The sequence below is a fragment of the Salmo salar genome, chromosome ssa11, assembly GCF_905237065.1.
Source record: "Salmo salar chromosome ssa11, Ssal_v3.1, whole genome shotgun sequence".
Taxonomy (NCBI): Eukaryota; Metazoa; Chordata; class Actinopteri; order Salmoniformes; family Salmonidae; genus Salmo; species Salmo salar.
Window position 1 is genome coordinate 55,642,405 of NC_059452.1, and position 22,173 is coordinate 55,664,577.

At 45.5% G+C, this 22,173-nt stretch overlaps 1 protein-coding gene across 1 annotated transcript in view; it reads left to right on the forward strand.

The window, feature by feature from the left end:
* The window catches only part of LOC106591879 (low-density lipoprotein receptor-related protein 12), a 123,799-nt gene extending 109,761 nt beyond the window's left edge, over positions 1 to 14,038 (forward strand). Inside the window, exons 3-4 of the mRNA XM_045688876.1 lie at positions 5,264 to 5,396; positions 11,514 to 14,038. Of these exons, the coding sequence (XP_045544832.1) occupies positions 5,264 to 5,396; positions 11,514 to 12,413 (1,033 nt within the window). The 3' untranslated portion in view covers positions 12,414 to 14,038. The remainder of the gene's footprint in view (positions 1 to 5,263; positions 5,397 to 11,513) is intronic.
* The last annotated feature ends 8,135 nt before the right edge of the window (positions 14,039 to 22,173 follow it).

A 22,173-nucleotide genomic window follows, 5' to 3' on the forward strand; every position in this document is an offset into this window, starting at 1 on the left:
ACAAACAGCTTTAATCTGACCCCTGTTATGAAGAACGAGCGCCACGCCGCTACGCTCAGCTCCCATTTCCCGCGGGTGGGCTGGTAGCATGGTCCATTTCCCGCGGGTGGGCTGTTAGCATGGCGGCTCAGTTAGCGCTAAGCTTTTCTGCTGGCGCCCTGCTAATCCAGACACCATGTAAGTCCCTTCAACTCAGCTCTGTTTGTGTAAACTGATCAGGCTTGGCCTGGTCTTGCAAGAAAGAAAGAAAGAAAGAAAGAAAGAAAGAAAGAAAGAAAGAGAGAGAGAGAGAAAGAGAAAGAAAGAAAGAAAGAAAGAAAGAAAGAAAGAAAGAAAGAAAGAAAGAAAGAGAGAGAGAGAAAGAAAGAGAGAAAGAAAGAAAGAAAGAAAGAAAGAAAGAAAGAAAGAAAGAAAGAAAGAAAGAAAGAAAGAAAGAAAGAAAGAAAGAAAGAAAGAAAGAGAGAGAAAGAAAGAAAGAAAGAAAGAAAGAAAGAAAGAAAGAAAGAAAGAAAGAAAGAAAGAAAGAAAGAAAGAAAGAAAGAAAGAGACAGAGACAGAGACAGAGACAGAGACAGAGAGAAGGAGAGATAGATAGAGAGAGAGGGAGAGGACAGAGAGACAGAGTACAGAGAGAGAGACAGAGAGAGAGAGAGGACAGAGAGAGAGAGGACAGAGAGACAGAGTACAGAGAGAGAGAGGACAGAGAGAGAGAACAGAGAGAGAGAGGACAGAGAGAGAGACGACAGAGAGACAGAGTACAGAGAGAGAGAGAACAGAGAGAGAGAGGACAGAGAGAGAGAGGACAGAGAGAGAGAGAGAGGACAGAGGGAGAGAGAGACAGAGACAGAGACAGAGACAGAGAGAGAGAGATGAATAGAAGTGGTGTATAATTAGAAGTAGGAGTTACTTGCTGCTGTGGTTGTTTGTATCTGCCTGGCTCTGCACAGTCTGACCTGTCATGACTCACTATATTGATCTGATTTACTGATGAGAGAGAGAGAGAGAGAGAGAGAGAGAGAGAGAGAGAGAGAGAGAATACACAGAGATACAGAGAGAGAGAGATACAGAGATGCAGAGAGAGAGAGAGATACAGAGAGAGAGAGAGAGCGATACAGAGAGAGAGAGAGAGAGAGAGAGAGATACAGAGAGAGAGAGAGAAAGAGAGAGATACAGAGATACAGAGAGAGAGAGAGAGAGAGATACAGAGATACAGAGAGAGAGAGAGCGAGAGAGAGATACAGAGAGAGAGAGAGAGAGAGAGAGATACAGAGAGAGAGAGAGAGAGAGATACAGAGAGAGAGAGAGAGAGAGATTGCGAGGAGCACAAATACAAATTCCATCTAGACACCGTTGCCCTAGAGCACACAACAACTATACATACCTCGGCCTAAACATCAGCGCCACAGGTAACTTCCACAAAGCTGTGAACGATCTGAGAGACAAGGCAAGAAGGGCCTTCCTTCTACACCATCAAAAGGAACATCAAATTCGACATACCAATTAGGATCTGGCTAAAAACACTTGAATCAGTTATTTTCTTTGGGATAGGGGGCAGTATTTTCACCTCCGGATGAAAAGCGTGCCCAAAGTAAACTGCCTGTTACTCAGGCCCAGAAGCATGCATATATGCATATAATTGGTAGATTTGGATAGAAAACACTCTAAAGTTTCTAAAACTGTTCAAATAATGTCTGTGAGTATAACAGAACTGATTTGGCAGGCGAAACCCCGAGGACAAACCACCCCCCCCCTCAAAAAATGTCAGCTTACCACTGTTTTCAATGGCTTGAACTTTAATTATAAGCCCAAGTCCTCCCAAATTGCAGTTCCTAGGGCTTCCACTAGATGTCAACAGTCTTTAGAAAGAGTTTCAGGCTGGTTTTTAGAAAAATGGCCCGGAAATTGTAGTTTTTCTAGGTGGCTCCCATTTTGGCTTTAGTAATTCTAAGCGCGTGGAGGAAAACGCGTTCTTTGTTGTTTATCTCCGGTAAAGACAATAATGATTCTCCGTCTTAAATTTTATCATTTATTTGCGTATTAGGGTACCTAAGGTTTGGTTATAAACGTTGTTTGACTTGTTTGGAAAAGTTTATTAGTAACGTTTGGGATTCATTTTGTATGTATTTTGACGGAGGGAAACTGAGTGGATTATTGACTGATGCGCACCAGCTAAACTGAGTTTTTATGGATATAAAAAAATGACATTATCGAACAAAAGGACCATTTGTGATGTTTATGGGACATTTTGGAGTGCCAACAGAAGAAGATCTTCAAAGGTAAGGCATGAATTATATCGTTATTTCTGAGTTTTGTGTCGCGCCTGGCGGGTTGAAATATGATTGTCATGTGTTTGTTTGATGGGGTGCTGTCCTCAGATAATCGCATGGTATGCTTTCGCCGTAAAGCCTTTTTGAAATCTGACACCTTGGCTGGATTAACAAGAAGTTGAGCTATATTTTGACATATTGCATGTGTATTTTCAAGAATGTTAAATATTTATAATTCTGTAGTTTGAATTTGGCGCCCTGCACCTTCACTGGATGTTGGTCAGGTGGGATGGTAGAGAGGGTTAATTAATGAACCCATTGCCCTTTATGGATGTGTGGTCTGGGGTCCGCTCACCAACCAAGAATTTACAATATGGGACAAACACCAAATTGAGACTCTGCAAGCAGAATTCTGCAAAAATATCCTCTGTGTACAACGTAAAACACCAAATAATGCATGCAGAGCAGAATTAGGCCGATACCCGGTAATTACCAAAATCCAGAAAAGAGCTGTTAAATTCTACAACCACCTAAAAGGAAGTGATTCCCAAACCTTCCATAACAAAGCCATCACCTACAGAGAGATGAACCTGGAGAAGAGTCCCCTAAGCAAGCTGGTCCTGGGGCTCAGTTCACAAACACAAACAGACCCCACAGAGCCCCAGGACAGCAATACAATTAGACCCAACCAAATCATGAGAAAACTAGACAGAGAGAGGAGAGAGAGAAAGAGAGAGAGACAGAGAGACAGAGAGAGAGAGACAGAGAGAGAGACAGAGAGAGAGACAGAGAGAGAGACAGAGAGGGAGACAGAGAGGGAGACAGAGAGGGAGACAGAGAGGGAGACAGAGAGGGAGACAGAGAGGGAGACAGAGAGAGAGGGAGGAGAGAGATAGAGAGACAGAGAGAGAGGGAGGGAGACACAGAGACAGACACAGAGACAGACACAGAGAGAGACACAGAGAGAGAGACAGAGAGCGAGAGAGACAGAGAGCGAGAGAGACAGAGAGCGAGAGAGACAGAGAGCGAGAGAGACAGAGCGAGAGAGACAGAGAGCGAGAGAGACAGAGCGAGAGAGACAGAGACAGAGAGAGAGACAGAGAGGGAGGAGAGAGAGAGAGAGACAGAGAGAGAGACAGAGAGAGAGACGGAGAGAGAGGGAGGAGAGAGAGAGAGCTGAAGAGAGATTGGAGAGAGAAACAGAGAGGGAGGAGAGAGAGAAACAGAGAGGGAGGAGAGAGAGAGACATAAAGAGAGAGAAGTAGCCTTGGGTCCACAGTAACCAACTAAGATGAGTGACATAAGGTGTTTGCTATATATAGCTGTTAATAGCCTTGGCTTCATCACACTTCAACAGCAATTAACCTTCAGTTAAAGAGAGCTTTCCACACTATACAACTACGTCATACCCACTTGCAGTATTTACCATTTAAAGATAGGAGAGAGAGAGAGGGGGACTGAGGGAGGGAGGAGAGAGAAAGAAAGAAAGAAAGAAAGAAAAGACACAGACAGACAGACAGACAGACAGACAGACAGACAGACAGACAGACAGACAGACAGACAGACAGACAGACAGACAGACAGACAGACAGACAGACAGACAGACAGACAGACAGACAGACAGACAGACAGACAGACAGACAGACAGACAGACGGACGGACAGACGGACAGACGGACAGAGGGACAGAGGGACAGAGGGACAGACAGAGGGACAGACAGAGGGAGAAAGAGAGAGAGACTGAGCTGCACTTCCTAACCTCCTGCCAAATGTATGACCATATTAGAGACACATATTTCCCTCAGATTACACAGATCCACAAAGAATTTGAAAACATCCGATTCTGATAAACTTCCATGTCTACTGGGTGAAATACCACAGTGTGACATCACAGCAGCAAGATGTGTGACCTGTTGCCACAAGAAAAGGTCAACCAGTGAAGAACAAACACCATTGTGGAGGGAGGGAGGGAGGGAGGAGGGAGGGAGGGAGGGAGGGAGGGAGGGAGGGAGGGAGAACTGAACAAGAAACGGTCAACCAGTGAAGAACAAACACCATTGTAAATACAACCCATATTTATGCTTATTTATTTTCCCTTTTGTACTTTAACTATTTGCACATCGTTACAACACTGTATATAGACATAATATGACATTTGAAATACCTTTATTCTTTTGGAACTTTTGTGAGTGTAATATTTACTGTTGATTTTTCATTTTTTTTACATAAAAAAAAAACTGTTAATTTTTATTGTTTATTTCACTTTTATTTATTATCTACTTCACTTGCTTTGGCAATGTTAACATGTGTTTCCCATGTCAATAAAACCCTTAAATTGAATCGAGAGGGAGAGAGAGAGAGAGAGAGAGAGAGAGAGAGAGAGAGAGAGAGAGAGAGAGAGAGAGAGAGAGAGAGAGAGAGAGAGAGAGAGAGAGTGAAGGAGGGGGAGGGAGAGAGAGAGAATGTTTTATGGTTCTGTAATGATTTCCTGTAACTGTGTTTTCCCGGGTTCACTATATAGTGCACTACATTTGACCAGGGCCCATAGTCACTATTTAGGGAATAGGGTGTTATTTGGGATACATCCGTATAAAAGTCAAGAGGTCAAAAGGCTTATGGTGTTTATTACTAATCTGTTGACAGAGAGGGTGAAGAGGAAGTGAGAAATCCCACTCGTTATATTATTCTGGTTCATATACAGTCAGTGAACTAAACAGCCCAGACCCCAGCTGCTAATACATTGGTGTCTATGGGACAGCCACCCCCTTAAGCAGACCGGAAACAGATGTTTTTTTATTCATTTTTTAAAAAACAGCCTGAGTGGGACATCTTCATTTATCCACCATCTTTGCTATTGATTGACTGTCATCCCCTTTTAGTGAAGGATGTGGAAGATGCTATGATAGAATACCACTCGTCTCTCTCTCTCGCTCTCGCTCTCTCTCGCTCTCTCTCTCGCTCTCTCTCTCGCTCTCTCTCTCTCTCTCTCTCTCTCAGAGCATTTGAGACTCAGATGACCCATCTGGAGGCGGAGTTTGTTCAGAGAGAGGCTCCTCCCTCCTATGGTCAGCTGATCGCCCAGGGCCTCATCCCTCCGGTGGAGGACTTCCCTGTGTACAACCCCACTCAGGTAACTTCTGGTTTTACTGCTACAGTCCTCCACATTAAGATACGTTATTACCCGTCTAAAAGTATCTGTCCCCCACAGGAAGGTCAGGACACAACACAACACTCAGATAACAATCATTGTTACAGTTTGTAACCGTAGAGAGATGATTGAATGTCCATTTGTCATGAAAGCAGTGAAGTATTATTCTGATTACAACAGAGTCTCTGACATTATTATTCTTATTGATCCTGTTAGCTAACAGCTGCTGATATTGGTGGGTTTTAGTCTGGTTACTGAACCTCTTATTGATCCTGTTAGCTAATAGCTGCTAGCTAATAGCTGTTAGCTAATAGCTGCTGATATTTGTGGGTTTTAGTCTGATTACTGTATCCTTATTGACCCTGTTAGCTAACAGCTGCTGATATTGGTGGGTTTTAGTCTGGTTACTGAACCTCTTATTGATCCTGTTAGCTAATAGCTGCTGATATTGGTGGGTTTTAGTCTGGTTACTGAATCCTTATTGATCCTGTTAGCTAACAGCTGCTGATATTGGTGGGTTTTAGTCTGGTTACTGAATCCTTATTGATCCTGTTAGCTAATAGCTGCTGATATTGGTGGGTTTTAGTCTGGTTACTGAATCCTTATTGATCCTGTTAGCTAACAGCTGCTGATATTGGTGGGTTTTAGTCTGGTTACTGAATCCTTATTGACCTTGTTAGCTAATAGCTGCTGATATTGGTGGGTTTTAGTCTGGTTACTGAACCCTTATTGATCCTGTTAGCTAATAGCTGCTGATATTGGTGGGTTTTAGTCTGGTTACTGAATCCTTATTGATCCTGTTAGCTAATAGCTGCTGATATTGGTGGGTTTTTAGTCTGGTTACTGAATCCTTATTGATCCTGTTAGTTCCATCACAACGCTGTTAGCTGACAGCTGCTGCCCTGCCAAGCAAAAAGACTAACTGGTTATAAGAGTGAAACTGAGAAAAAGTGACTGTCCAGCCAAATCAATTAGAGTCTGTTGTTTTTACTATGAGGTTATTATTTATTTTTTAAATTCATATTCACCCTGTCCTCTGACATGACCTTTGACCCTAGACGGCAGTTACTGCCTTCTTGCTTGGTACACCCACTGGAATACGTTTCCATTACGTTTTTTTTGGTTTATCGCAAACTTGTGTTCATAGATGTATTTGTATGTATCTGTCAGAGTCATATAGTTTGATTCTTGTATTTATTTGTATGTATCTGTCAGAGTCGTATTGTTTGATTCTTGTATTTATTTGTATGTATCTGTCGGAGTCATATAGTTTGGTTCTTGAATTTATTTGTATGTATCTGTCAGAGTCATATAGTTTGATTCTTGCATTTATTTGTATTTATTTGTTTAACTTTATGAGCTGGATTTGCCTGTCTTTGCGATTAGTTTGTTCATTTTCGCGTCTTAGCATTTAGCTAACAGCGTCTATATGATTTCACTATTGGTTTGTGCTAATTTTGTTAGCATTCTGGTAATAGAGGCCCAATGGGCTTTCCTTGCATTTTTAGCGCCCTCTTGTGTGCTATTCCAGTAATACCGTAAATCCCGGGATGAGAGAAAGACGGTATGACGATGTGAATATCTGGATACCGCCCAAGCCTAAAAAGGGTTCTACCTGTGACCAAAAAGGGTTCTCCTATGGGGACAGCCGAAGAACCATTTACATTTACGTCATTTAGCAGACGCTCTTATCCAGAGCGACTTACAAATTGGAAACTTTTTTTCTAAAGTAGTGCACTATATTGGGTGCCATAGGGCTCTGGTCTAAAGTAGTGCACTATATAGGGAATAGGATGCCATAGGGCTCGGTTCTAAAGTACTGCACTATATAGGGAATAGGGTGCCATGGGGCTCTGGTCTAAAGTAGTGCACTATAAAGGGAATAGGGTGCCATAGGGCTCTGGTCTAAAGTAGTGCACTATATAGGGAATAGGGTGCCATAGGCCTCTGGTCTAAAGTAGTGCACTATATAGGGAATAGGATGCCATTTGGGCCTCATTTCTGCTGCACGCTGGGCTCTCATTAGGCTGAGTGGAGGATTGCAGCTCTCTCCCCTTAGGCCTCCTCAAACACGCAGTACACACACACACACAGACACACACACACACACACACACACACACACACACACACACACACACACACACACACACACACACACACCGGCATTGCATGTTCGTCCTTGAGAAGTAGCGAAGCCAGCGTAAGACCACAACACAACTGAAGCACCACCCACCAAACTAACTCTGTTCTGAAGCACCACCCGCCAAACTAACTCTATTCTGAAGCACCACCCACCAAACTAACTCTTTTCTGAAGTACCACCTGCCGTGCTAACTCTGTTCTGAAGCACCACCTGCCGTGCTAACTCTGTTCTGAAGCACCACCCGCCAAACTAACTCTGTTCTGAAGCACCACCCGCCAAACTAACTCTGTTCTGAAGCACCACCCGCCGTGCTAACTCTGTTGTGAAGCACCACCCACCAAACTAACTCTGTTCTGAAGCACCACCCACCAAACTAACTCTGTTCCGAAGCACCACCCGCCGTGCTAACTCTGTTCTGAAGCACCACCCGCCGTGCTAACTCTGTTCTGAAGCACCACCCGCCGTGCTAACTCTGTTCTGAAGCACCACCCGCCAAACTAACTCTGTTCTGAAGCACCACCCGCCAAACTAACTCTGTTCTGAAGCACCACCCACCAAACTAACTCTGTTCTGAAGCACCACCCGCTATGCTAACTCTGTTCTGAAGCACCACCTGCTGTGCTAACTCTGTTCTGAAGCACCACCCACCAAACTAACTCTGTTCTGAAGCACCACCCACCAAACTAACTCTGTTCTGCACCACCACCCACCAAACTAACTCTGTTCTGAAGCACCACCCGCCAAACTAACTCTGTTCTGAAGTACCACCCGCCGTGCTAACTCTGTTCTGAAGCACCACCCACCAAACTAACTCTGTTCTGAAGCACCACCTGCCAAACTAACTCTGTTCTGAAGTACCACCCGCCGTGCTAACGCTGTTCTGAAGCACCACCCGCCAAACTAACTCTGTTCTGAAGCACCACCTGCCATGCTCACTCTGTTCTGAAGCACCACCCACCAAACTAACTCTGTTCTGAAGCACCACCCGCTATGCTAACTCTGTTCTGAAGCACCACCTGCCGTGCTAACTCTGTTCTGAAGCACCACTCACCAAACTAACTCTGTTCTGAAGCACCACCCGCCAAACTAACTCTGTTCTGAAGCACCACCCACCAAACTAACTCTGTTCTGAAGCACCACCCGCCAAACTAACTCTGTTCTGAAGCACCACCCGCCAAACTAACTCTGTTCTGAAGCACCACCTGCCGTGCTAACTCTGTTCTGAAGCACCACCCACCAAACTAACTCTGTTCTGCACCACCACCCGCCAAACTAACTCTGTTCTGAAGCACCACCCGCCGTGCTAACTCTGTTCTGAAGCACCACCCACCAAACTAACTCTGTTCTGAAGCACCACCCGCCAAACTAACTCTGTTCTGAAGTACCACCCGCCGTGCTAACGCTGTTCTGAAGCATCACCTGCCAAACTAACTCTGTTCTGAAGCACCACCTGCCATGCTCACTCTGTTCTGAAGCACCACCCACCAAACTAACTCTGTTCTGCACCACCACCCGCCAAACTAACTCTGTTCTGAAGCACCACCCGCCGTGCTAACTCTGTTCTGAAGCACCACCCACCAAACTAACTCTGTTCTGAAGCACCACCCGCCAAACTAACTCTGTTCTGAAGTACCACCCGCCGTGCTAACGCTGTTCTGAAGCATCACCTGCCAAACTAACTCTGTTCTGAAGCACCACCTGCCATGCTCACTCTGTTCTGAAGCACCACCCACCAAACTAACTCTGTTCTGAAGCACCACCCGCTATGCTAACTCTGTTCTGAAGCACCACCTGCCGTGCTAACTCTGTTCTGAAGCACCACCCGCCAAACTAACTCTGTTCTGAAGCACCACCTGCCGTGCTAACTCTGTTCTGAAGCACCACCCACCAAACTAACTCTGTTCTGCACCACCACCCGCCAAACTAACTCTGTTCTGAAGCACCACCCGCCGTGCTAACTCTGTTCTGAAGCACCACCCACCAAACTAACTCTGTTCTGAAGCACCACCCGCCAAACTAACTCTGTTCTGAAGTACCACCCGCCGTGCTAACTCTGTTCTGAAGCACCACCCACCAAACTAACTCTGTTCTGAAGCACGACCCGCCAAACTAACTCTGTTCTGAAGTACCACCCGCCGTGCTAACGCTGTTCTGAAGCACCACCCGCCAAACTAACTCTGTTCTGAAGCACCACCTGCCATGCTCACTCTGTTCTGAAGCACCACCCACCAAACTAACTCTGTTCTGAAGCACCACCCGCTATGCTAACTCTGTTCTGAAGCACCACCTGCCGTGCTAACTCTGTTCTGAAGCACCACTCACCAAACTAACTCTGTTCTGAAGCACCACCCGCCAAACTAACTCTGTTCTGAAGCACCACCCACCAAACTAACTCTGTTCTGAAGCACCACCCGCCAAACTAACTCTGTTCTGAAGCACCACCTGCCGTGCTAACTCTGTTCTGAAGCACCACCCACCAAACTAACTCTGTTCTGCACCACCACCCGCCAAACTAACTCTGTTCTGAAGCACCACCCGCCGTGCTAACTCTGTTCTGAAGCACCACCCACCAAACTAACTCTGTTCTGAAGCACCACCCGCCAAACTAACTCTGTTCTGAAGTACCACCCGCCGTGCTAACGCTGTTCTGAAGCATCACCTGCCAAACTAACTCTGTTCTGAAGCACCACCTGCCATGCTCACTCTGTTCTGAAGCACCACCCACCAAACTAACTCTGTTCTGAAGCACCACCCGCTATGCTAACTCTGTTCTGAAGCACCACCTGCCGTGCTAACTCTGTTCTGAAGCACCACCTGCCAAACTAACTCTGTTCTGAAGCACCACCTGCCAAACTAACTCTGTTCTGAAGCACCACCCGCCAAACTAACTCTGTTCTGAAGCACCACCCGCCAATCTAACTCTGTTCTGAAGCACCACCCGCCAAACTAACTCTGTTCTGAAGCACCACCTGCCATGCTCACTCTGTTCTGAAGCACCATGCACGACTACTTGATATTCCGCGCTGTACGGGGTTGGCCTGCGTAGCAGAATGACACAGGAGGGGACAGGGAGACGAGGCAAGCCAGCACCTCTATTAGAGACATGGCAGAGACCTGGGTGGATGTCCCTGTTGTAAAGTTTACACCGCAGACTGTAACAGAGACCTGGGTGGATGTCCCTGTTGTAAAGTTTACACCACAGACTGTAGCAGAGACCTGGGTGGATGTCTCTGTTGTAAAGTTTACACCACAGACTGTAGCAGAGACCTGGGTGGATGTCCCTGTTGTAAAGTTTACACCGCAGACTGTAGCAGAGACCTGGATGGATGTCCCTGTTGTAAAGTTTACACCACAGACCGTCGCTCTCGTAGCAGCTGGGTTCTGACTGTCTGCCTGTGTTCTGATGGTGTGAATATCTAATACTGTATCTACTCTCTTCTCTAGGATCTAATTCGGACGGGAGAGATCTGAGTGTTGCCGTGACAACGGGTTAACAAATGATTGACAGCTTTGATGGTCTTGCTGACTGAGTTCTCCCTTTTTTCCCTCCCTCCCTCTCTCTCTCCCTATCTCCTCTCCCTCCCTTCACCTCTCCATCTCCCTCCATCTCTCTCCCTCCCTCCCTACCTCCTCTCCCTCCCTCCTTACCTCCTCTCCCTCTCTACTCTCCCTCCCTTCACCTCTTCATCTCCATCTCCATCTCCCTCCCTCCCTCCCTCCCTCCCTCCCTCCCTCCCTCCCTCCCTCCCTCCCTCCCTCCCTCCCTCCCTCCCTCCCTCCCTCCCTCCCTCCCTCCTCCTTACCTCTTCTCCCTCCATCTCTCCCTCTCTCCCTCCCTCCTCCTTACCTCTTCTCCCTCCATCTCTCCCTCTCTCCCTCCCTCCCTACCTCCTCTCCCTCCCGCCTTACCTCGCTCTCCCTCCCTCCATCTCCCTCCCTCCCTCCCTCATACAGGCCTCCATGCTCCAGAACATCCGTACAGCGATGCGTAGGCAGATCAGAAGACACTCCTCCCGCCGGGCCACGTCACACCGCCGCCTGGGGCGCCTCTGGAACCGTCTGTTCCACCGAGGGACCCGTCTCCGCGGCCAGATCCCCCTCCTCACACCCCCCGGGTCTCAGGTGGCTCTGGGCCTGCACTCCTACCACACCTCAGAGGGACCTGGAGCCAGGGTTGGGGATGGAGGTGGCGTGGCGGGCATGAGACCAGCAAGGACCCCCTCCTGCTGCTCTACGGCAGCAGTAGGCCTCGCCCTGCACGCCCACAACCAGGCCCTGCCACAGTCCCACCCTTCCTTGGAGTCTCCCTGCTCCCCATTCTCCCCCTCTGACAGTGAACCATCCGAGGGGTCTCCGTGTTCCCCGGAGAGCCAGGGTAGCAGGGTTAGGTTGCCCCTCAGTGAGCTCTCCACCCCTGGGCAGCAGAGTGACTCATTAACGTCTGCCCCCAGCATACTGAGCCGGCAGTGCCCCCCAGAGGGCAGCACAGGTCATTACACCCGCCGGGCCTCCAGGAAGCTGGTCCTGGGACTGGCTGACAACCTGAGAGGGGTGGCCCTACGACGCTACTCCCCCATGGGGCTCACCTCCCCCGTTACCCCCCCTGTCCTTCCCCCTCCAGACTCCCAGCCGCCCTGCCACCACCCCCTGACTTCCCCTCAGACGTCACCCCCCTCGGGGTCTTCAGACGACAGTCAGAGGTTTCATGCCCTGGAAGTGCCAACCCAGGAGAGGAAGAGGAGGAGGAGGAAGAGGGGTATAGGGGTGCCTAGTGGACTGAACACCAGCAGTAGTGAGGAGGAGGAGGAGGAGGAAGAGGAGGAGGATGGAGATGAGACTCTACTGATCTGCTAGTATGAAAGACCTGCCTTCACCGTGTGGTGACAGACAGGCAGGCAGGCAGGCAGGCAGGCAGGCAGGCAGGCAGAGAGACAGGCAGGCAGGCGGACGGGCAGGGCACAGACACAGACACAGACACAGACACAGACACAGACACAGACACAGACAGACAGTACTGCAGGTGGCTGTAGACTCTGTACTAGTGGTCCTGTCCAGTTATTGGACTGTAGTCTGACATAGCTGTAGACTCTGTCTCTCTGGCTGAAACACAGAGAGCTGGAGAATAACTGAATAATGGGACAGTGGATGATCTCAGAGCAGCATAATGATTTCAGTCCTCTCTCCATCTGTTCGTCCCTCCATCTCTGCCTTACCAGAGATCTACAGCTGAGGGCAGTACATCAGCCTGTCTACTGACTCTGACTCACTCACACTGACTCAATCACACTGACTCAATCACACTGACTCAATCACTCTGACTCAATCACTCTGACTCAATCACTCTGACTCAATCACACTGACTCAATCACACTGACTCAAGCACACTGACTCAATCACACTGACTCAATCACACTGACTCAATCACTCTGACTCAATCACACAGCTGGATCACTTGAAGTAACGAAGAAGATGTAACACAGGAAGAGGAAGAGGATGTAACACAGGAAGAGGATGTAACACAGGAAGAGGAAGAGGATGTAACACAGGAAGAGGAAGAGGATGTAACACAGGAAGAGGAAGAGGATTAACACAGGAAGAGGATGTAACACAGGAAGAGGAAGAGGATGTAACACAGGAAGAGAATGTTTTGAGGAAGTTGTGAAGTGGAGTGTTATTGTGAATGTGATATCTGACTGTTATCATAGATGTTTAAGCAGTAGCCTATCTTGGTACCCTCCCTAGACGATGGTTAGATCACAGGCAGTGGCCTATCTTGGTACCCTCCCTAGACGATGGTTAGATCACAGGCAGTGGCCTATCTTGGTACCCTCCCTAGACGATGGTTAGATCCAGGCAGTGGCCTATCTTGGTACCCTCCCTAGACGATGGTTAGATCACAGGCAGTGGTCTATCTTGGTACCCTCCCTAGACGATGGTTAGATCACAGGCAGTGGTCTATCTTGGTACCCTCCCTAGACGATGGTTGGACCACAGGCAGTGGCCTATCTTGGTACCCTCCCTAGACGATGGTTAGATCACAGGCAGTGGAAAGGGGTGTCTACTCAGTCACAGTGGCTGAGTCACAAATGGCAACCTATTCCTTATATAGTGCACTACTTTTGGCCAGAGCCCTATGGGGTAGGCTATAGGGCATGGTTAGGGAACAGAGCCCTATGGGGTAGGCTATAGGGCATGGTTATGGAACAGAGCCCTATGGGGTAGGCTATAGAGCATGGTTAGGGAACAGAGCCCTATGGGGTAGGCTATAGGGCATGGTTAGGGAACGGAGCTCTATGGGGTAGGCTATAGGGCATGATTAGGGAACAGAGCCCTATGGGGTAGGTTATAGGCTTCTTGGGGCTATGTGGGACGCTAGCGTGCCACCCGTGGTGCACCCTATCAACAGCAGGTGCATTTCAAGAGCGGCAAATTTGAAACCAAATAAATGTCAAAATTCACATTTTTCAAACATACAACTATCTTACACCCTTTGAAAGATAAACATCTCCTTAATCTAACCACGTTGTCCGATTTAAAAAAGGTTTTACGGCGAAAGCATAAAGTTAGATTATGTTAGGAGAGTACATTGACAATAGCTGTGTGTAATGTTTTGTGAATTCAAAGACAGGCGTCACCAAAACCATAAAACCAGCTAAAATGATGCACTAACCTTTAACAATCTCCATCAGATGACACTCCTAGGACATTATGTTAGACAATACATGCATTTTTAGTTCTATCAAGTTCATATTTATATCCAAAAACAGCGGTTTACTATGGCGTTGATGTTCAGGAAATCGTTTCCCTCCAATAACCGGCAGTCAAGTCAGCACCACAAATTAAATAATTAAAATTAGAAAACATTGGTAAAATATTATATTGTCATTTAAAGAATTATAGATTTACATCTCTTGAACGCAATCAACTTGCCAGATTTAAAAATAATCTTACTGGGAAATCACACTTTGCAATAATCTGAGCACTGCGCCCAGAAAAATACGCTTTGCTATACAGACAAACGGCCATGTTGGAGAGATCTAAAATCGAAAATACTATGTAAATAATCCATTACCTTTGATTCTCTTCATCAGATGTCACTTCCAGGAATCCCAGGTCCATAACGAATGTAGTTTTGTTCAAAAAAGCTCATCATTTATGTCCAAAAAGCTCCGTGTTGTTAGCACATGATCTAAGCCAGCCGGACTTCTCATGAACGAGGGGAGAAAATATATTTACGTTCGTTCAAACATGTCAAACGTTGTATAGCATAAATCATTAGTGCCTTTTTTAACCAGAACATGAATAATATTCAAGGTGGACGAATGCATTCTCTTTTATAACGTATTGGAACGAGGGTACCCAACATGAACTCGCGCGCCAGAGTCTAATCGGCCATCACCGTTCCAAGGCTCTTGTTCGGTCAGATCTCACAGTAAAAGACTCAAAACACTTTGTAAAGGCTGGTGACATCTAGTGGAAGCAATAGGAAGTGCCAAAACATTAATCAACCCCTGTGTGTTTCAATGGCATAGGCTTAAAGGTAATTCAACACATCAGGTATCCACTTCCTGTCAGAAAATGTCTCAGGGTTTTGCCTGCCAAATGAGTTCTGTTATACTCACAGACACCATTCAAACAGTTTTAGAAACTTTAGGGTGTTTTCTATCCATATATAATAAGTATATGCATATTCTAGTTACTGGGTAGGATTAGTAACCAGATTAAATCGGGTACGTTTTTTTATCCAGCCGTGAAAATACTGCCCCCTAGCCCCAACAGGATAATTATAGGGCATGGTTAGGGAACAGAGCCCTATGGGGTAGGCTATAGGGCATTGTTAGGGAACAGACCCCTATGGGGTAGGCTATAGGGCATGGTTAGGGAACAGAGCTCTATGGGGTAGGCTATAGGGCATGGTTAGGGAACAGAGCCCTATGGGGTAGGCTATAGGGCATGGTTAGGGAACAGAGCCCTATGGGGTAGGCTATAGGGCATGGTTAGGGAACAGAGCCCTATGGGGTAGGCTATAGGGCATGGTTAGGGAACAGAGCTCTATGGGGTAGGCTATAGGGCATGGTTAGGGAACAGAGTCCTATGGGGTAGGCTATAGGGCATGGTTAGGGAACAGAGCCCTATGGGGTAGGCTATAGGGCATGGTTAGGGAACAGAGCCCTATGGGGTAGGCTATAGGACATGGTTAGGGAACAGAGCTATATGGGGTAGGCTATAGGGCATGGTTAGGGAACAGAGCCCTATGGGGTAGGCTATAGGGCATGGTTAGGGAACAGAGCTCTATGGGGTAGGCTTTGCTGTGCTGTGGAGACAGCTCAGGGATGGTACAGAAATCACTCATATCTTTCCTATCTGTTGTTACTGAAAGGCTTCTGGGATGCGTCTGAAATGGCACTCTAATTCCCTTTACAGCGCGATACTTCTGACCGGAGCCTCACAATCTCTGGTCTAAGACTTACCCCATATGGCTCTGGGCAAAATGAGGGCACTACCGAGACAATACAGGGGCCATTTGGGACACAGCCCAGGACAACAGTTGGTAATGATGGAGAGACAGACAGCAGGAAGTCCCGTGGTGTTTATTAAAGGTCATGTTGTTACAGTTGGTAATGATGCAGTTGGTAATGATGGAGAGACAGACAGCAGGAAGTCCCCTGGTGTTTATTAAAGGTCATGTTGTTAATAGGGTAACTGACAGCATTTTAGCAACATTAAATCTTATTAAAATCTGTTCATATTCACCCCCAGGAAGAATATGCCATGTGTTTGGTTTTTTTTCTTCACATTTTCTGACAAGCGAGCGCTTAGGTATGGTCATTTTCACGTTTTCATAAATTCGTAGAATGTTTAGGGAATTGCGTATATAGGAAGGCATTTTGTGAAAATTCTGTAGTAATATAGAGTGGGAAAGCGGCTGTGCGTTTGGACAATTAACAGTCACTGCAGTACATAAAACCTAATAAAAACATCTGTCTACGCAGACTGGTGGGCCTTAGCCAATCAGAGGTATGGTAGGACCTATATGCAAACAAAGCCATTTGCCACACGGGCCTGCCATCATTCACTTTGAACTGGACTGTGTGTTTACAGGTATTTGCAACAGCGAGACATTAGAATGCATTCGGCAAAAGCCACAAAATACACACCCGAATGGATTTCTGCAAATATGTAAATACCACGGGAGAGTCCTCTTACATTTGGGAACTTGCCAGTCCTATTGATCAAACAACCATGAAAAGGTAGGCTCTCTCTCTCATTCAGTTATACACATCAACAACCATGAAAGGGTAGGTCTCTCTCCCTCAGTTATACACATCAATAACCATGAAAAGGTAGGCTCTCTCTCTCTCCCTCAGTTATACACATCAACAACCATGAAAAGGTAGGCTCTCTCTCTCTCTGTTATCCACATCAACAACCATGAAAAGGTAGGCTCTCTCCCTCAGTTATACACATCAACAACCATGAAAAGGTAGACTCTCTCTCTCCCTCAGTTATACACGTCAACAACCATGAAAAGGTAGGTCTCTCTCTCTACCTCAGTTATACACATCAACAACCATGAAAAGGTAGACTCTCTCTCCCTCAGTTATACACATCAACAACCATGAAAAGGTAGGTCTCTCTCTCTTCCTCAGTTATACACATCAACAACCATGAAAAGGTAGGCTCTCTCCCTCAGTTATACACATCAACAACCATGAAAAGGTAGACTCTCTCTCTCCCTCAGTTATACACATCAACAACCATGAAAAGGTGGACTCTCTCTCCCTCAGTTATACACATCAACAACCATGAAAAGGTAGGTCTCTCTCTCTCCCTCAGTTATACACATCAACAACCATGAAAAGGTAGACTCTCTCTCCCTCAGTTATACACATCAACAACCATGAAAAGGTAGACTCTCTCTCCCTCAGTTATACACATCAACAACCATGAAAAGGTAGGTCTCTCTCTCTTCCTCAGTTATACACATCAACAACCATGAGCTAATGCTAGCCAGATCAACAGCTAATGCTAGCCAGATCAACAACTAATGCTAGCCAGATCAACAACTAATGCTAGCCAGATGAACAACTAATGCTAGCCAGATGAACAACTAATGCTAGCCAGATCAACAGCTAATGCTAGCCAAATCAACAGCTAATGCTAGCCAGATCAACAACTAATGCTAGCCAGATCAACAGCTAATGCTAGCCAGATCAACAGCTAATGCTAGCCAGATGAACAACTAATGCTAGCCAGATCAATAACTAATCCTAGCCAGATCAACAACTAATGCTAGCCAGATCAATAACTAATCCTAGCCAGATCAACAACTAATGCTAGCCAGATCGACAACTAATGCTAGCCAGATCAACAACTAATGCTAGCCAGATCAACAACTAATGCTAGCCAGATGAACAACTAATGCTAGCCAGATCAACAGCTAATGCTAGCCAAATCAACAGCTAATGCTAGCCAGATCAACAACTAATGCTAGCCAGATCAACAGCTAATGCTAGCCAGATCAACAGCTAATGCTAGCCAGATCAACAGCTAATGCTAGCCAGATCAACAGCTAATGCTAGCCAGATGAACAACTAATGCTAGCCAGATCAATAACTAATCCTAGCCAGATCAACAACTAATGCTAGCCAGATCGACAACTAATGCTAGCCAGATCAACAACTAATGCTAGCCAGATCAACAACTAATGCTAGCCAGATCAACAGCTAATGCTAGCCAGATCAACAACTAATGCTAGCCAGATCAACAACTAATGCTAGCCAGATCAACAACTAATGCTAGCCAGATCAATAACTAATGCTAGCCAGATGAACAACTAATGCTAGCCTTCTGCAGCTTGCCTGCCAATGCATGCTTGTCCCAACCAAGCACCCAAGCTAACTGGCAAAAGTTGGCTAGCTTGCTAGCTATCTATTTCTGGAGAACGAATGAGAGAACACCTCACTGTGACCATTTTACGCTCCCTAGCAACGCTGGTTACGCTGTTTACATGTTATCTAGAACGTCCTTGACTAATTATGACTTTTTTTGCCGACGTTTACCGACCCCGGTCATATTCAGTGGGTTTTGCGTGTTCGTAAATTTGTTTTTTGTAAATTCATCAGTTATTTTGCGCTCTGGCACACTCAAACGAGAGTGCTCTGAAATCAGAGTAGATAGCCAAGAGTAAATTTGCGAAACGCAAGAGATATGCTAACTCGATAAGCAGTCGTTCAACTTCAACATAGCTAGCTAGCGAAGCGATTCACATTTCTTGCTCGCTAACGAAATGACACCTGCATTCTCTAGCTGTGTGTAGCCATTGAAAAACAATACGAGGGGGAAACAGTCAGTCACTCACCCTCTCCTCCAATGACATGACATCCTCCTAACAGCTAGCCAGCTAACGTTAGCCTCTGTGTTTTTAGCTTTCTACATAAATAGATACGTTAGCCTATTAGCCACGTTAACACTGACTTGTGATCGTTGCCCTTTGCTAGTTTGATTGTATTGACATTCCCAGCCTTTATAACATAATGTAACGACCCGGTATTGTGTTCTGTGTTTGTGGGTGTGTTATGGTTCTCATGGCTACTAGCAGGGGTTAAATATGTCAGGACAGAGGGAAAGGTTGGGGGGGTATGATGGGTAATCCCGCGGGATTTGGAAATGCATAAATAGGGATTACTGTCTCATCTTCTTTCTTTTCTGTTCGGGGCCTTGATCTGTTCCTATGGGAGTGACCCTTAACTCGACATGGTATAATTGTGTACGTTCGGCATTTAGCGGCGTGGGCTGTGGCCTGAACAATAGCCCAGTTTAGGAATAAACCTGTGTTCTGACCTGCACACCTAGAGTCCGTCTCTTTTCCCTTTATGACCCAGCCGGGTCATTACAATAAGTATGTTTTTTGTTTCATTGAAACGGAAACAATGCATCCCGAATGGGAAGGCAGCAAACAATGTAGCAGGCCAGCTGTTGATATACAACCTGATAGCAATATGTTTTTTGGGACGACCAAGAAATGTATTGGTGAAATCTATTAATCATGCATTTGAACTGCATTCACCTATTCTGCCAACAATGCCTTACTCTACGTCATGGAATGTTATAAAGTTGGTTTTTATAGCATAAACTGGGATTTTTTTTTGTTATTTTGAAATTTTTTACTGATATTGTGATTGTCTATTTATTTCATATCTGCAAAGTAGTTAAAACACTTGGTCGGTTCCACTTTAATGAGTACTATTACAGACTTAATAATGATGTTCCGTTAGAGAACTCTCTCACCTCCAACCCCGTCTGTCTGTCTGTCTGTCTGTCTGTCTGTCTGTCTGTCTGTCTGTCTGTCTGTCTGTCTGTCTGTCTGTCTGTCTGTCTGTCTGTCTGTCTGTCTGTCTGTCTGTCTGTCTTCTGTCTGTCTGTGTCCGTCTGTCCGTCTGTCTGTGTCCGTCTGTCCGTCTGTCCGTCCGGCTAGCAGTCCGTCCGTCCGTCTAGCAGTCCGTCCGTCCGGCTAGCAGTCCGTCCGTCCGGCTAGCAGTCTGTCCGGCTGGCAGTCACACCAGGCTAACTGTTACACCAAGTCCCATTATAACCACCAGGGAAATAACTATCGGACTGGTATTGTATATCAGACTCTTCCTGTATGGCTGTATGGCCTGTGTCATTTCAGGTGTTTTAATACCTCGTTAACCTTTACGGCCAGGAGACTATCACCCGTGTAATGTTTTCACTTTCGTCATTATGGGTTATTGTGTGTAGATGGGTGAGATTATTTTAAAATTGTATTTATTTAATCAATTTTTGAAAATTCCAGGTTGTAACATAATAAAAATGTGAATATGTCGAGGGGTGTGAACACTTTCTGAAGGAACTATGTATATTAGAGATGTCGTCAAACGATTTAAATAATGAATCGAGTTAATAGCAATAGTTAATACATTTTTACATTTTAGTCATTTACCAGACGCTCTTATCCAGAGCGACTAACAGTAGTGAATGAATACATTTCAATTCATTTATTTTTTGTTTTTTTCCCCTGTACTGGTCCCCCATGGGAACTGAACCCACAACCGTGGCGTTGCAAACACCATGCTCTACCAACTGAGCCACAAGGGACCCCACAGTGAGAGGAAAAAAGTATTTGATCCCCTGCTGATTTTGTACGTTTGCCCACTGACAAAGAAATGATCAGTCTATAATTTTAATGGTAGGTTTATTTGAACAGTGAGAGACAGAATAACAACAACAAAAAATCCAGAAAAACGCATGTCAAAAATGTTATAAATTGATTTGCTTTTTTTTTTTATATACTCAAATTTGGCCCCAAAGAAAGGTTTTTCTAAGCTGACATATTATGGAGTTGTTTTTAAGATGGTCATACCAAGGACCATTTAGCTAGTTGATTTAGCTTTTTAAGACCCTAGAAGGTATAAGAAGTTATAATAATAAAAAAACATTATTTGATGAAACATTGAATATGGCATTATTGATATTAGCCAGTAGAAACGCATTGAATAACAGATTTACTACATGGATAACAGATAGACCCACCCAAAAAAATGTAAAGGAAGTTTTGTAATGAAGTGTCTGTCCTATATCTGAGAGATATAAGAAATCAGGAAAAAATTAATATTTATTATTTATTATTTTAGGAAAGAAACTATCTCCATATATACAGTGCATTGGGAAAATATTCAGACCCTTTTCCACATTTTGTTAGGCTAGAGCCTTATTCTAAAATGGATTCAATTATTTTTCCCGTAATGACAAAGCGAAAACATATTTTTTTTTATATTAGCAAATTTATTTACAAAAAAACCCTCAGAAATACCTTATTTACATACGTATTCAGAACCTTTGCTATGAGACTAGAAATTGAGCTCAGATGCTTCCTGTTTCCATTGATCATCCTTCAGATGTTTCTATAACTTGATCGGATTGCTTCGTCATTACGGGGTATTGTGATGTCATTACGGTGTATTGTGACATCATTATGGGGGTATTGTGACGTCATTACGGGGTATTGTGACATCATTACGGGGGTATTGTGACGTCATTGTGGGGTATTGTGATGTCATTATGGGTTATTGCGTGTAGATTGATGAGGGGGGAAAAAAACAATTTGATCAATTTTAGAATAAGGCTGTAACGTAACAAAATGTGGGGGAAAAAACAGATATCTCTAGCGTTACAGACAGATTTTGCCAGGGATTTTTTTATTATGTTAATTCTATTTCAGCAGGGCTGCGGAAATTGTTGGCTAAGGGTTAAGGGTTCAGTGAAATCTCCACCCACCGGGACATGCAAAACAAACTCCCGCTCTCACATATCCTCACCCCACTCTTCCTTAAGCAGCCTAACATTGAAGCATTGTAATGAACAAGATGGGAGACAGAGAGCTGGTTTCAAGAGAAGGGTGCAGCAGGTGTTTATAGGTAAAGGACCACAGGAGGAGGCAGGTAGCTGGGTCCAGGGGCAGGAAGCTGGGTCCATGGACAGGAAGCTGGGTCCAGGGGCAGGTAGCTGGGTCCAGGGGCAGGTAGCAGGGTCCAGGGACAGGTAGCTGGGTCCAGGGGCAGGAAGCTGGGTCCAGGGGCAGGCAGAAGGTCAG